Source organism: Pan troglodytes, chromosome 19, assembly GCF_028858775.2.
Source record: "Pan troglodytes isolate AG18354 chromosome 19, NHGRI_mPanTro3-v2.0_pri, whole genome shotgun sequence".
NCBI classification, from domain to species: Eukaryota; Metazoa; Chordata; class Mammalia; order Primates; family Hominidae; genus Pan; species Pan troglodytes.
In genome coordinates this window covers 30596485-30612078 of record NC_072417.2, presented here as the reverse complement: position 1 = coordinate 30612078, position 15594 = coordinate 30596485, and the positions used below count along the sequence as shown (strand labels likewise).

Below are 15594 nucleotides of genomic sequence, written 5' to 3'. Positions count from 1 at the left end.
TACGCTGGCAAAAGCCAGCCGAACTAACAGGGAGCAACTTATAAAAATGCAAAGACGTACAAGATCAAAACAAACAAAAAAAGAACATAGCATACTTCTCACAGCAACTCAGCAGGCAAAATACCTTCAAACTGTGTGTTCAGGCCTGCTCCAGGGCCAAGAGGTCTGGGAAATAATTCAATCTTTATGAGCCCTTGGAAATAGAAATGGCAGTTTTATCGGCCTCAGCAGAGTCATGATTCCATGCTCTCTGAACGTCCCTGTACTCAGCCACAAGGGGAACACTATAGCCTCTCCATTCAAACAAGAAAAAATTCAACCTTTTATTTTAAACTATTTGACCCAGCAGATCTGGAGAGGATATTGCAATCTCCCTGGAGAGCCAGAGTAACAAGGGTTCAAATCTGTTCAGCCTCAAGACAGTGGTCATTCCCATTTAAAAGAGGTTTTAGTGTATGTCTGTTCCCAGTGCTTGAGTACTTAAGAAAAAAAAAAAAAGGTTCATATTGTTATCAGCTATAATAATTCACATGGAACTGTTTAAGGGATGTGTTGAGAATAAATCACTTTTTGAAAATTCTTGCCCCTCTGGCATGCCTGGAAGAAAGGTTAATTACTGACCTCATTTTCTGCATCAAGGGCAACTGAGGTTGAATGGTTTTTAAACAGTCAAATCAAATCATCAATAGATTGTGGGTTGATATCAAGAAAACATTGGCGCCAGGCGCGGTGGCTCATGCCTGTAATCCCAGCACTTTGGGAGGCCAAGGCAGGTGGATCACGAGGTCAGGAGTTCAAGACCAGCCTGGCCAAGATGGTGAAACCCTGTCTCTACAAAAAAATACAAAAATTAGCCAGGTGTGGTGGCGGGTGCCTGTAATCCCAGCTACTCGGGAGGCTGAGGCAGAGAATTGCTTGAACCCGGAAGGTGGAGGATGCAGTGAGCCAAGATCATGCCACTGCACTCCAGCCTGGGCAACAGAGTGAGACTCCAACTCAAAAAAAAAAAAAAAAAAAAAAAAAAAAGAAAAGAAAAGAAACAAAACATTGGCAAGGAAACATTTGAGTAAGTGGGTTTTACGTTTTTCCTAGTGATCCAGGCTACTCCCAGGCAGGTCCGAAGACCCAATTCCCCCTGGGAAGCCCACCTCTGAGGAAGATTCTAGCCTACCCAGAGTACATCTAAACCCACAAAACCATATATATGTTTTCCCAGAGTTTTTCTAAGTTAACTCACAAGATCACTCCAGATCACAATTTAGCATCTGTGTACCTGGAACTAAATTTATATTACTAAAAGAATCACAGGTGTATTAATTAAGCTAGGAACTACAAGGTACCATTAATCAACCAGTATTCCATTTCTTGTCAAGTATACCAATACTTTTTCAAAAGAGGTAAGTCCCAAATATCCTACTGAGCTATTCTGTACTTCAAGATACAAACAAGAATTCAGTTCTTACCACTGCCGCTCCAGGGAAGAGTTGGGATACCTGCAGTTTGAGCCACTATGGAAGATGCAATCTTATCCCCTAAAGCCCACATGGCCTGGCTTGGAGGACCTAAAAACGAAACAGGAAAAGAATCCTGACTGTAACACCTTGGCCTCATTTCTGGCACATGTAGTTGCCTTGTATTATAGCTATTTATGTATTTGTCTTGTCCTCCCCCCACCCCTCACATATCAAGGAGATCATAAATTATGGGGACTATTATGCTTTGACTTATCTTTGTACCATCTATAAAACCTAATGTAGTAAGCTTTTTGTGCAGAGTGAGAGCTCAATATATATAAATGTATGCTGAATTAAATTTTTGACAAATCTAGCTATAATGTTATCATTCTTCATGATCCAACTTTACCAGATCAATAAAGTCTTCTTTTTTAAGTCAATATCCTGAAATAAGGACTTTAAAGTTTTAGGATTCAAGTCTGAAATAGTATACGCTTTTTGGTTTTAGGGGAACCCAAAAAGGAGACATCTTTAAAAAGGTTTACAAAACATAATCTTCATTGTTTAAGGTCTCTGAGACAGAGAGAAAAATACTTTGAGCTATATAACCTCTGTTTTTCTCTCTGGTATAATGACAGCAGAAAAGTCAGAAGAAGTATCTCTCACTTGTAGGAGTATCACCTATATGCTTAAATGCAAAGGTGCTGATTCATATTTAAGGGCACACTGCCAGGGCATCCTGAGTATTCAATTATCTTCACTATCTAAAAACAGGTCATTTTCCCACATGCTTTCTTAAGGTTAGCTGCAAAGTTTTAAAAGGTCAGTGTTTTAGAAACCAAAGCCTTCTCCATATCTCCATATCTGACCCAGGGACAGAAAACAAAATCAAGATGAAGTGAGATAAGCAAAAAATGAAAAAAAAAAGAAATGAAGAGGGTTACTCTGAGAGTTAGTAATAGATTGAGGGAAAAAAAAGAGAGAGAGAGAGAGAGAGCCCAGCACATGTTAAACAGAAAATCAGACTATAGAGTAAAATGTGGGCAAAATTGACAGAAAGAAACAGAAAGACAGGGACAATATGTCAGAACGGCTTACCCATGAAGGCAATGCCATTTTTCAAGAGAAGTTCCGGTAGTTTGGGATTCTCAGAAGCATGACCCCAGCCAGCCCACACTGCCTGCAAGGGAATACAATATAATTCATTCTTAAAATTCATACAAAACCCCCACAAACTGCAAGAGTCTCTATCCAGGCTGGCCCTGTTTCTTGAGGTACAGTAGTTCCACAGCAGCCTAATGCTTAATTCAGCTTCTATGCTTGATTGTTGGCAAACTCTTTACAGAATAACAATGAGTAGTCCATTGTGGCAAGATTTCTGAAGGGGTCAAAACCAAGTTGAAATTGATATTAAGATCCAGTTATACTTGTTGCTCTTTAGGAAACTCAATTCATAGCCTAGGCTGTAAAGGGCGTTTTCTAGAAAAACTGGCTATGTTTCACATATTCAATTACTATGGCCACTCCATTACATCTTTATTGATTACACTGCCATCTAAGTTTAGCATTTTTTCCTCTTTGGGCTTTAAGGTACCTACCCTAAACTTACTAACACAATGTGACAGGGAAGAAACAGCCTACTTCTTTAATATACCACCATCCTTTAGGCTAATATTCCACAACAAACAGGTAATTTTCACTGGCTCAAAGGTGAGATACCTAGAATAAATAATCTCTGAAAGACGCTTCCAAACCTTCTGTTTGTATTACGTTTACTTTATTTTTAGCCATTCCATTATTTCCATCTTTCTTTTCCTTATTTGGTTTAGTTATCCCATACACAGGCATTTAATAATTTTCGAAAACGATGCTTTACAAAAATGTTCTTCTCTAGATATCCCCTTGTGCCTAACTATAAAATGGCTGAATTTGGTTTTAAAGGACACATTGGCATCTCTTACTTGTACTGGGATCCTTTTAGCAATATCAAGAATTAATTCCACATTTGCATAGTTGTTGTTGTTTGGTCCTCCAGGCACTGGCACATAGTGATCTGCCATCTTAATGTATTCTGAAAATGCAAGCGAATTAATAGAGAACACATGATTTTTTTTTCCAGAAATATAATTGCACAGCAAAACTACGTAAAGGTCAGGGACTATCATAAGTAACCACAGGACAAACAGCATTAGCAGGATAATTTCCAGGACCATTTAGTTCGAGGCTCTTAGTTTGTTAAGTCACAAGCACTAATACGAGTTAATCCCATATTTAGAAGCTCTTATACTAAAATAGCAATTCTCCAACATTTCACTATGTAATCTTTCTGAGGAATCTTTATGACTTCTATATCAAGGCTGATGTGTCTGTCAGTTAGGGGCCTAAGTGCAATTACTCTATTCTGAGAAAAAGTTCTAGTCCTGACATCCTTTGTCTTTAACTGGCACTGGACCTAGAGAAAGCCCTTTTCCTGGTACAGAGCTTGACAGAATGGAGAAAGATAGGAGAGCCTGAATGGCTTGCAAACTGGCTAAACAAGAAAGGTTAGTTACAGGAGTGTCTGGAAAGAGTTTATCTGGAATACTGAGGGTAACAGGTATTTGTAAGAAACTTTAGAAAGATAACCACTTTCTCATATATATTTGTTGTACAGTATTCCCTTTCAAATTTGTCACCTAACATCTCTATTTTCCTATTCTGGCAATGACAATTGTAACAGAAGAGCTACCACGTGTAGGGACTGTAACTAGCACTCTGTATATACATTATCTCATTTAATTCTCTCATCAACCCAATATATGATATGTGACAGAAAATGATGGCTTGGAGGAGTTAAGTAACTTCCTCAAAGTTCATTTCCACCATTTATAAATTTATTTTAGCTTTCAAATTTCAACTCAAGCATCCACCATTATTTACTACTAATAAATTTATTTTATCTTGTTCTTTTTTAAAAATGTAAGTTCCAGGATACATGTGCAGGACATCCAGGTTTGTTACATAGGTAAACGTGTGCCATGGTGGTTTGCTGCACCTATCAACCCATCACCTAGGTATTAAGCCCCACATGCACTGGTAAAGGACAGGAACAGACAGACACTTCTCAAAAGAAGACATTTATGCGGCCAACAAACATATTTTTAAAAAAACCTCAACATCAGTGATCACTAGAGAAATGCAAATCAAAACCATAATGAGATATCATCTCACGCCAGTCAGAATGGTGATTATCTTGTTCTTATTTCTAAAAGATTTTAAGTCCCTTCTAAAAAAAATTCTACTAAAAAAAATTCCGCTAGAATGTCTTCAAAATTAAAATAGGCTTATTGTTCTCTTTGATTATAGGAAGGAAAGCATGCAAATTGTGGGGAAAAGCAAGAGAGATCAGATTGCCACTGTGTCTGTGTAGAAAGAAGTAGACATAGGAGACTCCATTTTGTTATGTACTAAGAAAAATTCTTCTGCCTTGAGATTCTGTTAATCTATAACCTTACCCCCAACCCCGTGCTCTCTGAAACGTGTGCTGTGTCAACTCAGAGTTAAATGGATTAAGGGCGGTGCAAGATGTGCTTTGTTAAACAGATGCTTGAAGGCAGCACGCTCCTTAAGAGTCATCACCACTCCCTAATCTCAAGTACCCAGGGACACAAACACTGCGGAAGGCCGCAGGGACCTCTGCCTAGGAAAGCCAGGTATTGTCCAAGGTTTCTCCCCATGTGATAGTCTGAAATATGGCCTCGTGGGAAGGGAAAGACCTGACCGTCCCCCAGCCCGACACCCGTAAAGGGTCTGTGCTGAGGAGGATTAGTATAAGAGGAAGGCATGCCTCTTGCAGTTGAGACAAGAGGAAGGCATCTGTCTGCTGCCCGTCCCTGGGCAATGGAATGTCTCGGTATAAAACCCGATTGTATGTTCCATCTACTGAGATAGGGAAAAACCGCCTTAGGGCTGGAGGTGGGACCTGCGGGCAGCAATACTGCTTTGTAAAGCATTGAGATGTTTATGTGTATGCATATCTAAAAGCACAGCACTTAATCCTTTACATTGTCTATGATGCAAAGACCTTTGTTCACGTGTTTGTCTGCTGACCCTCTCCCCACAATTGTCTTGTGACCCTGACACATCCCCCTCTCGGAGAAACACCCATGAATGATAAATAAATACTAAGGGAACTCAGAGGCTGGCGGGATCCTCCATATGCTGAACGCTGGTCCCCCGGGTCCCCTTATTTCTTTCTCTATACTTTGTCTCTGTGTCTTTTTCTTTCCTAAGTCTCTCGTTCCACCTTACGAGAAACACCCACAGGTGTGGAGGGGCAACCCACCCCTTCAGCAAATTATTAAATAATGTTAGATAATACAACAGAATATAACAATACTATATTTTAAAAGTGAAAATTGGCCAGGCGCAGTGGCTCACGCCTGTAATCCTAGCATTTTGGGAGGCTGAGGTGGGCGGATCACGAGGTCAGGAGATGGAGACCATCCTGGCTAACATGGTGAAACCCCATCTCTACTAAAAATACAAAAAATTAGCCGGGGATGGTGGCACAAGTCCCACCACAGACAGAGTGAGGCTGAGGGAGGCTGAGGCAGGAGAATCGCTTGAACCTGGAAGGCAGAGGTTGCAGTAAGCTGAGATCACGCCACTGCACCAACCTGGGTGACAGAGCAAGACTCCGTCTAAAAAAAAAAAAAAAAAATTAGCTGGGCCTGGTGGTGGGCACCTGTAATCCCAGCCACTCGGGAGGCTGAGGCATGAGAGTCGCTTGAACCCAGGAGGCAGAGGTTGCAGTGAGCCGAGATTGCGCCACTGCACTCCAGCCTGGGGGACAGAGTGAGACTCTCACCTATTGTCCCACCTCAAAGACAACCAGTTTATGCTTTACCGTATATAAATATATATATTTTTGGTATATATATGTTTAATATTTTTTATGGATACCTAATATTTCAATAGCCTATATAATTCATTTGACTACTAACTTATCGATGGAAGTACAGATTATGTATAATTTGAAAAATAATAAAATAATGTGTGTCTCTGTACGGCTGTCCAATTATATCCACAGTTATGTTACTAGCAATAAAACTACTGGGTCAAAAGATATTCACATTTTCAGACTCTCACTAGCAACATGGGTACCAAATACTCTCACCTATGTTAGGTATTATCAATGTTTTCAATTTTGTGAGTTTTGTAAGTTAAAAAAAAATCTTTAGTATTGTTTTGGTTTAGATTTCTTTTTTGTTTGTTTGTTTGTTTTTGAGACCGGATCTCACTCTGACACCCAGACTGGAATGCAGTGGCATGGTCATGGCTCACTGCGACCTCAACCTCCCAGGTAAAGTGATTCTCCCGCCTCAGCCTCCGGAGTAGCTGAGACTAGCGGCATGCGCCTCTATGCCCAGCTAATTTTTGCATTTTTTGTAGAGACAGTTTCACCACATGGTCCAGGCTGACCTTGAACTCCTGGGTTCAAGTGATGCGCCTGCCTTGGCCTCCCAAAGTGCTGAGATTACAGGCGTAAACCACCATGCCTGGCCCTCCATACTTTTTATCAATAAGGTATAATCTCTTAATCTTAAGGTAGAGTATCTTCACAGATAACATGAAGAATAATATGGTATCAAGGATTTGCATCAAAATAATTGTGCACGGGGTTAAGAATATAGATGAAACCAGATTAGCCATAAGTTGATAATTATTGATATTGCATGACAGGTAGATGGGAAGGGATTCATTATACTCTTCAACTTTTACATAGTTAAAACACACACACACACACACACACACACACACACCAAAAAACACATTCATTTAAAATGCAAATCCTTAGATGTCCAACACACACACATACTCTCCTTAAAAGACGAAGTCTGTGCTTTTGAGGATGGAAAACAAGGTCCCCCTTGGCAAATACTATATCACATCTTGTAGCCATCCGTAATTTCTAGAAAACCACTTGTGTCATACCTTTATGCACTTGCATATGCTGTTCTTTCTGTCTGGTACACCTTTCTCTCCCCCCAGTTGCTTCACTAACTCTTACTCATTCTTGGTTAGACATAATCTCTTTCAGAAAGCTGTCTTTCTCTCTCTTTTTTTTTTTTCATTGAGACTGAGTCTCGCTTTGTGGCCCAGGCTGGAATGCAGTGGCACAATCTCAGCTCACCACAACCTCGTCCTCCTGGGTTCATGCGATTCTCCTGCCTCAGCTTCCCAGTAGCTGGATTTATGGGCACCAGCACCATGCCCAGCTAATTTTTGTATTTTTAGTAGAGATGGGGTTTCATCATGTTGACCAGGCTGGTCCCAAACTCCTGACCTCAAGTGATCCACCCGCTTCAGCATCCCAAAGTGCTGGGATTACAGGCATGAGCCACCACACTCAGCCTAAGAAAGCTTTCTCTTAAGCCTGCCCCCAAGAATTAGATGTCTCATCTCTGTGTTCTCACCGGACCCTGTGCATGTTTCTTTTATAGCACTTACCTCATTGTATTGAAATCATTTGTTTCCTAGAACAAGATCACATCTTATTCAACTGTCGGTCTCCATGTTAAGTGAATGAATAAATGAATTAATTGGAGTACCAGGTAGAAACGAATGAGGAAAAAGAAACTGGACCGGGCGCAGTGGCTTACACCTGTAATCCTAGTACTTTGGGAGTCCGAGGCAGGTGGATCACAAGGTCAAGAGACCGAGACCATCCCGGCCAACATGGTGAAACCCTGTCTCTACTAAAAATACAAAAATTAGCTGGGCGTGGTGGCACGCACCTGTAGTCCCAGCTACTTGGGAGGCTGAGGCAGAAGAATTGCAGGAACCCAGGAGGCGGAGGTTGCAGTGAGCTGAGTTTGCACCACTGCACTGCAGCCTGGCAACAGAGCAAGACTCCCTCTCAAAAGAAAAAAGAAAAAAACCACGCAAGATAATCTGTATTTATTATAGATGATCTCATCTTTACAATTATCCAGTGAATTAGACATTAGGATCTTCCTTTTATAAGTATGAAACTTGTGGCTCAGAGATGTGAAAGTGTGCATCTAAATGATTTCATATAATAACATGATATAGTTTGAATGTATGTCCCTCACCAAATATCATATTGAATTGTAATCCCCAGTCTCGGAAATGGGGCCTGGTAGGAGGTGTCTGGATCATGAGGGCAGCTCCCTCATGAATGGCTTGGGCCATCTCCTTGATGATACGTGAGTTCTCACTCTAAGTTCATATGAGATCTGGTTGTTTAAAAGTGTGTGGCACCCTCCCCACAATTCTCTGTGTTGTTCCTGCTCTGGCTATGTGATGTGCCTACTCCCGCTTCATCTTCCCCCAGGATAGTAAGTGTCCTGAGGCCTCCCCAGAAGCAGAGCAGATGCCAGCACCATGCTTCCTGTAAAGCCTGCAGAATCCTGAGCCAATTAAACCTCTTTTCTTTACAAATTACGCAGCCTCAGGTATTTCTTTATAGCAATGCAAGAATGATCTAATATATAACATTTGCTTTCTAATAAATTGGTGACTTCTCAATTTCTAAATAAGATGATATAATAACCTTTCTTTCTTAGGAATAATCATAATACCATTGTCTCAACAAAGAAAAAACATATGCAGACTAAAATAAGTATAAAAGGATAGCTCTTTTTCGCAGCTTCCTAGGAGTAAAAGATTAAAAAAAAGTAAAAAAAAGATAGCTCTTCACATTATCTGTGGGTACTCTACCTTAAGAGATTATACCTTAGTGATAGAAGGTATGGAGAAGAAAGACTAGTCATATCTTTCAGCTATACCAATAGTCTTTATCTACAACTATCAGACAGAGAACCATCTGAGTAAAAAGAATATGTAGCCGAATTTACAGAGTGAAACACACTTCGGTCCCAAAAGGTCTCTCCCTCAGGAGGAGAAAAAAAAAATCTTAGCCCAAAGTTTTTCTATAATTCAATATAACGCATAAGGAAAAAACAGCATTTCCTTCTAAATCTTTCCACTTACTCATTCCAAAGAATGTGGCATAGCAAATATTTAACACTGAAAAAGGCATACACTTGAAAGCCCAAATCAACACTTTTGTTAAATTTCTTCCTACTTAGCCCTAGGACACAGGAATCTGTATTGAGGTTGACTATAGTGCAATCATTTTTATATGTCTATTACTGACACATTTTAAACAGAAATTATTTTAAAAGGATTTTACTTGGAAGTCCTATGTTTGGGAATCCCCCTAAGTTAACATTCTCCTACTTAAAGGCTGTGCTGTTCCATGTTTTAGTTTTGAGAGTGATGCTTTCATAATGCTAATAACTCACCTGCATTGGCTTTAAGGTCTTCAGGTGTGACCATGACAACGAATCTAATTGCACGTTCATTTCGAAACATTTCATAAGACCACCTACGGATAGACCGCATGCATTTCACTGCTGCAATGCCATTGTTAGCAATAAGAACCTGGGAGGGGGAAGGAGATGGGAATGGGAAGAAAAGGCAGAAAAAAGCAACAATGGAGGAAAAGAGATGAGAGAATTTTTGCATATCTATCTTTCTGTGTAAAAGTCATACTTTCAACCAAGAATTCTTGTTACTGGTCCAGACTGTTAGAAACTGGCTTCCCCAAGGCCAAGCAGTATCTTTAAATGTTAACTAAGCAAATACTTGAGTATGTGCCAGCTAAAACATACTCCTTTCTAACTTCATTTATTTGAAGGGAAAAGTCACAATTACTTAAATCTGTGACTTTGTGAATTATTCTACCATACTACCATATTAATCACTAGGGAACAGAAGACAATGAAATTCAGAGGGATGATATATTATGAAATCAGGAATGGGGGAAGGCCAACCAGTGCAGTGCCATGCACTCTTCTCTGTTGCAATAAAATGAGGTACAGAGCACTGAACATGTTTAAAAACCCTGGTATTAGTTACTTTTCTCCAAAATACTGAACTCCAATACCTTAGAATTGTAGAGAATGCCTCAGAAAGAATGGTCACTGTTGTAGAAAAATCGAATAATCCTGAGACTTTCTGTAAACAAACCTTTCGTCTCCTTACCTATCTTGCAGTCATGCCTCTAAGGATAACATAGACTAATAGACACATAATCTGTCTTTACTGGAAGACTAATAAAAGGATGCTGATGAAGTAATACTTTTAGGAGTGGAAATACAGGTCCCCATCCTTTAATCTTTTAATCACTGGAAGCTATTTCAGCCAAGTCATCCTCTCAGCTCTGACATGGTTTAGATAAAAGTGACACGGAATTACATTTCAAAATACCTGGAATCTCTAAGTATATCATGTGGTATATTCCCTTGAAACATCTCAAATACTTGGTGGAAGCCAGTAAGTCACAGTGTATCAAACTCTTTAAGCCTTCTCTTCTGAAACTCTCTCTACTCCCTTAGCTTTCAATCTAGTGCTGTGGCATATTATCTCCCCACCAGCACCCACAAGCTAATCAATTCTTCATACCCTGTCAGATCAGTGCAGCCCCACCCTGTAAAACCACAAGATCTTTCAAAAACATGTTTTGTTTGAGACAGGGTCCCTCTGTCACCCACGTTGGAGTGCAGTGGCACAATCCATAGCTCACTGCAACCTTGAACTCCTGGGCTCAAGTGATCCTTCCATTTTAGCCCCCCAGGTTGCTAGGACTCAAAAATAACTTTATGAGCACTATTTTAACTCCTTAATTAGCTATGATTAAATTATCTGTGGTAAATACATATTATAGGAAAACAGTGAAATTATATTAATAGGATGCTAGGGAGGCAGAAAGGCTAAAATTCACATAAAGAGGCAAAGCCTCTGAGAAACTAAATATCAATTGGGAGCAAATCTAGACAACAAATCTAGGCAAGCATTAAATCCTAAGTGCTTTTGACAAAATAATTCAGCAAGTTACAACTTACCTTCTCAATCACTTTATTTCCCCCAAAGCGAGTAACAAATTCTGCTGGAGAAGCCACAGTGAAATCTCGTTGAGAATCTATTTTCTTTCTGTCTCGGCCCTGCTTTACTAGGTGCAAGCCAGACATGCTGGACCTATAAAAATACAGAAGCCATAAAAACACCACCTATATTTTCTGGAGACCTGCTTTTCACTACCATACCCATAACAGTACTTTCACAACTGCATCCTGTGAAGACTGCATGCTGGCAGGTCATGTACTTTTCAAATAAAAGAGAGAAAAGAAAATGATCTTGCTTGTGGAAATTTAAGGGAAAAAAAGAGTTTCTGAATAATAAAAGATAATATCAAGGTTTACCAGCAGATGCCATCACAAAGAGATAGGCAAAGGATAAATGGTAGAAATAATAGACTCAGAGACCGTTAAAGCCAAAAAACAAGTTACCAGGGTTGTTTCTGGATCACGACTCTGGTGTGCAGATGACCTTCACCTCTGTATCTCTGACTTCTATCTTTCTTATGAGCTATAACTCCACATTTTAAAACTGCCTATTAAATGTTTTACCTGGGTATCTCCTAGGTATTTCAAAATCAACAACTCCAAAACAAAATTCTTTACAAGGCAGCATAATATGCCATATTTAATCAGTTTTAAGGTTCTACTTCTTTTCTTTTTACTTTAAAAAAATCTCCTAGGCGGGGTGCAGTGGCTCATGCCTGTAATCCCAGCACTTTGGGAGGCTGAGATGAGAGGATGGCTTGAGACCAGGAATTCGAGACCAGCCTAGGCAACATGGCAAAACCCTGTCTATTAAAAAAATACAAAAATTAGCTGGCACAGTCGTGTGTTCCTGTAGCCCCAGTTACTTGGGGTGGGGGGTGGGGGGCGCAGCTGAGGCAGATAAATTGCTTGGGCTTGTGTGGTTGAGGCTGCAGTAAGTCATAGTCATGCTACTGCACTCTAGCCTGGGTAACAGAATGAGATGGGTGTCTCAAAAAAAAAAAAATCTGAAATTGGTATGTATTTTACAATTGATGCCTTATTAAATTGGCAGTACTGTTTTTGTTGTTGTTTTGAGCCAGAGTCTCACTCTGTCGCCCAGGTTGGAATGCACTGGCCAGATCTCAACTCACTACAACCTTCGACTCCCAGGTTCAAGCGATTCTCCTGCCTCAGCCTGCGGAGTAGCTGAGACTGTAGGCGCGACACCACACCTGGCTAATTTTTGTATTTTTAGTAGAGACAAGGTTTCGCCATGTTGACCAGGCTGGTCTCGAACTCCTGACCTCAGGTGATCCGCCCACCTCGGCCTTCCAAAGTGTTGTGATTACAGGCATGAGCCACCGCGCCTGGCTGGCAGTACTGTATTTTTTCTTAGTGGTACATAAAATAACAGCGTTTCTAACAATCAATGGCACCTTGGATTAGACAAAATATGATAGTGGAAACAGCACAGGCCTGGGTTTACATTCCAGATCTGTCCACTTAAATGATCTTTTGCAAATAATTTAACCTTTTCAGCTTCAGTGTTCTCTTTGTAAAATATGCATAATATTTACTGTCCCGGTTATTTACCTATTGTCTCTCAGCTCCAAACCTACCCTTTTATGCTGTGCTCTGTGACAATGGGGCCAAGATTCTGCAAACTTCATTTCCAAGATTCCTTTGCTAGCTCCTTCCTGTTCTGTTCACCAAACCGGAAGGCAGAAAGGTAAGAAAAGGGCCTTCCTTCCTATTTCCCAGCTGTTATCAGCATTGCTCCAGCTGTAACAGAGACTTAATTCCAGTCTCTAGCTTCTTTCAACAGTCTGGTGAAAAGCCATAGAGGTACCAGCAGCAGTGGGTTGTGGCTCTTTGGCAGTCAGAATATCAACCTTGCCATGCTCACTCATCCTCTGGACCTCACTGCCTGGGCCTATCAATCACCTGTCAGGCCAAGGATCTGAGTACCAGCTACTCAAAGCTTACGCCCAGAGGTCCAGGCACCAGCCCTCCAGGAGACCTCCACCAAGCTCCTAGTTCTGGTAACACTACCTCCCCTCTTGTTCTCCCAGACTTAGGGGTGATAGCTACTTCCTCTAGTTATTAACTCTGGGATACCTCAGCATGCCTTTTTTGTTGTTGTTCTTTTATTCTTCTAACACCCAATTATGCAATTCTCACTATTGAATGTTCTCTGTTTATAACACCTAGTACAATTTATTTTCCTTGTGACTGCACCTTGACTGATAGACCCTCCAAAAGAGTGTTCAGAGGATTAAATAAGATAGTGGATATAAGCTCCTTTGTACACCGTTTGATAGAAAGCTGTTTTCTTTTCCTATTCCCACCTTTTCTTCCTTTCCCCTACAATTTAAACTTGATGGGGCAGTAAGGTATCTTTCCAAAATAAGAAGGTATGATTAAAATCTTCCCACATGCAGCACAATATCTAGCTTTCTGTGCACATATAGTTTTACATATACATGCATAAATAAGACCAGTCTTTCTTCTCTGAGTGTCTCTATGCATAAAACTCAATGAGTGGGCATTTTCCCTACACTTCACATGACTTAGTGTGGCTCTTAACTTGCAAAACCGCCACCTACGGGAGTATAACAAGAAGGGACAAGGCCAGGCACGGTGGCTCACACCTGTAATCCCAGCACTTTCAGAGGCCGAGGCAGGCGGATCACTTGAGGCCAGGAGTTCTAGACCAGCTTGGCCAACATGGCGAAACCACGTCTCTACTAAAAAAAACAAAACAAAACAAAACAAATATCCAGGCATGGTGGTGCACGTCTATAATCCCAGCTACTCAGGAGGCTGAGGTGGGAGAATCACTTGAACCCAGGAGGCGGAGGTTGCAGTGAGCAGAGATCAAGCCACTGCACTCCAGCCTGGGCGACAGAGCGAGACTCTGTCTCAAAAACAAAAAGACAAAAAAAAAAAAAACAAGAAGGGACAGTTCAGAGTCTAGCAGCTACTTTGCCTACTAGACTTAAGGACAGCCATAACAAAGGCTATGCACTCTGCTGTTGGCACTCAATATAAAATGCTCTGTACCCTTCTTAGAGACTGACATTTCAAGCTGGTCAATCTATTAAAATTTTCTTCATCCTTTTCTATCCAGGTATTTAGTTATACTGCATCTGGACTGGAACTTTAAAGTTAAGAGGCACCTTATAGAAAAAGAGGCCCACAAGGAGAATGATTTGTCTAAGGTCACAAAGGAAGTCTGTAGCATATATAGACCAGAAAACCAGGTTTCATGGTCATTTCAATGTTCTTCCAATTACACTATGCAACATATCTAATGATAATAAACACCAGAGGTCTAAAAACAGTGCTGGTGTACATGTTTTGTTTCATTTTTTTAATCACTTCATTTTTCTTTCATACATTCTTTTTAATTTTTTTATTATTGCATGTATTTTTAAATAAATAAAAATTACCTTCCTGTCCTTAACTTTGTCATGAACCTATTTCTTTTGGGCCCCAAGTCCATGGATCATTATCAGTGTATCAGACTGAGCAATAACATGAATGAATCTCAAAAACCTCATGTTCAGAGAAGGAAACCAGACACAAAAAAGTATATACCATATGACTCCATTTATATGACAAGGATAACTAATCTACAGTGCAGAACACGAATCAGTGGGCTGGGGCTGTGGGAACCGACTGCAAGGGAGTATGGGAATGATGGAAACGTTCTATATCTTGATCTCGTAGTAATGGTTACACAGGTAGATATATGTGTTAAAACCATCAAACTACATAATTTTAAAAGGTGAACTTGGCCTGGTACATTGGTTCACACGTGTAAACCCAGCACTTTGGGAGGGCAAGGCAGAAGGATTGCTTGAGCACAGGAGTTCAAGACCAGCCTGGGCAACATAGAAAGAGCTCATCTACACAAAAAAATCAAAAAATTAGCCGGCCTTGGTGGCACACGCCTATAGTCCCAGCTACTTAGGAGGCTGAGGTGGGAGAATCACTTGAGCCAGGAAGACTAGGCTGCAGTAAGCTATGATCACACCACTGCACTCCAGCCTAGGTGACAGAGTGAGATCCTGCCCCCACTCCACCAAAAAAAAAGGGTAAACTTTACTGTACTTAAATTATACCTCAACAAACCTGACTTTTGAAAATACTCATTTAACTGCCAGGCATGGTGGCTCCCGCCTGTAATCCCAGCACTTTGGGAGGCTGAGGCGGATGGATCACTTGAGGTCAGGAGTTCG

At 40.6% G+C, this 15594-nt stretch overlaps 1 protein-coding gene across 19 annotated transcripts in view; it reads right to left on the bottom strand.

The window, feature by feature from the left end:
- ACACA (acetyl-CoA carboxylase alpha) overlaps nucleotides 1-15594 on the bottom strand; it is a 330230-nt gene that overhangs the window by 194741 nt on the left and 119895 nt on the right. For all 19 annotated transcript variants that reach the window (XR_010152891.1, XM_511428.9, XM_009432351.5 and 16 more), the window contains 5 exons: nucleotides 11369-11501; nucleotides 9767-9905; nucleotides 3416-3525; nucleotides 2553-2634; nucleotides 1464-1562 (listed from right to left, as the gene is read on the bottom strand). Coding sequence is in view for 18 of the 19 variants with exons in the window: in XM_511428.9 (XP_511428.5) it covers nucleotides 1464-1562; nucleotides 2553-2634; nucleotides 3416-3525; nucleotides 9767-9905; nucleotides 11369-11501 (563 nt within the window). In the remaining variant the exon portion in view is untranslated. The remainder of the gene's footprint in view (nucleotides 1-1463; nucleotides 1563-2552; nucleotides 2635-3415; nucleotides 3526-9766; nucleotides 9906-11368; nucleotides 11502-15594) is intronic.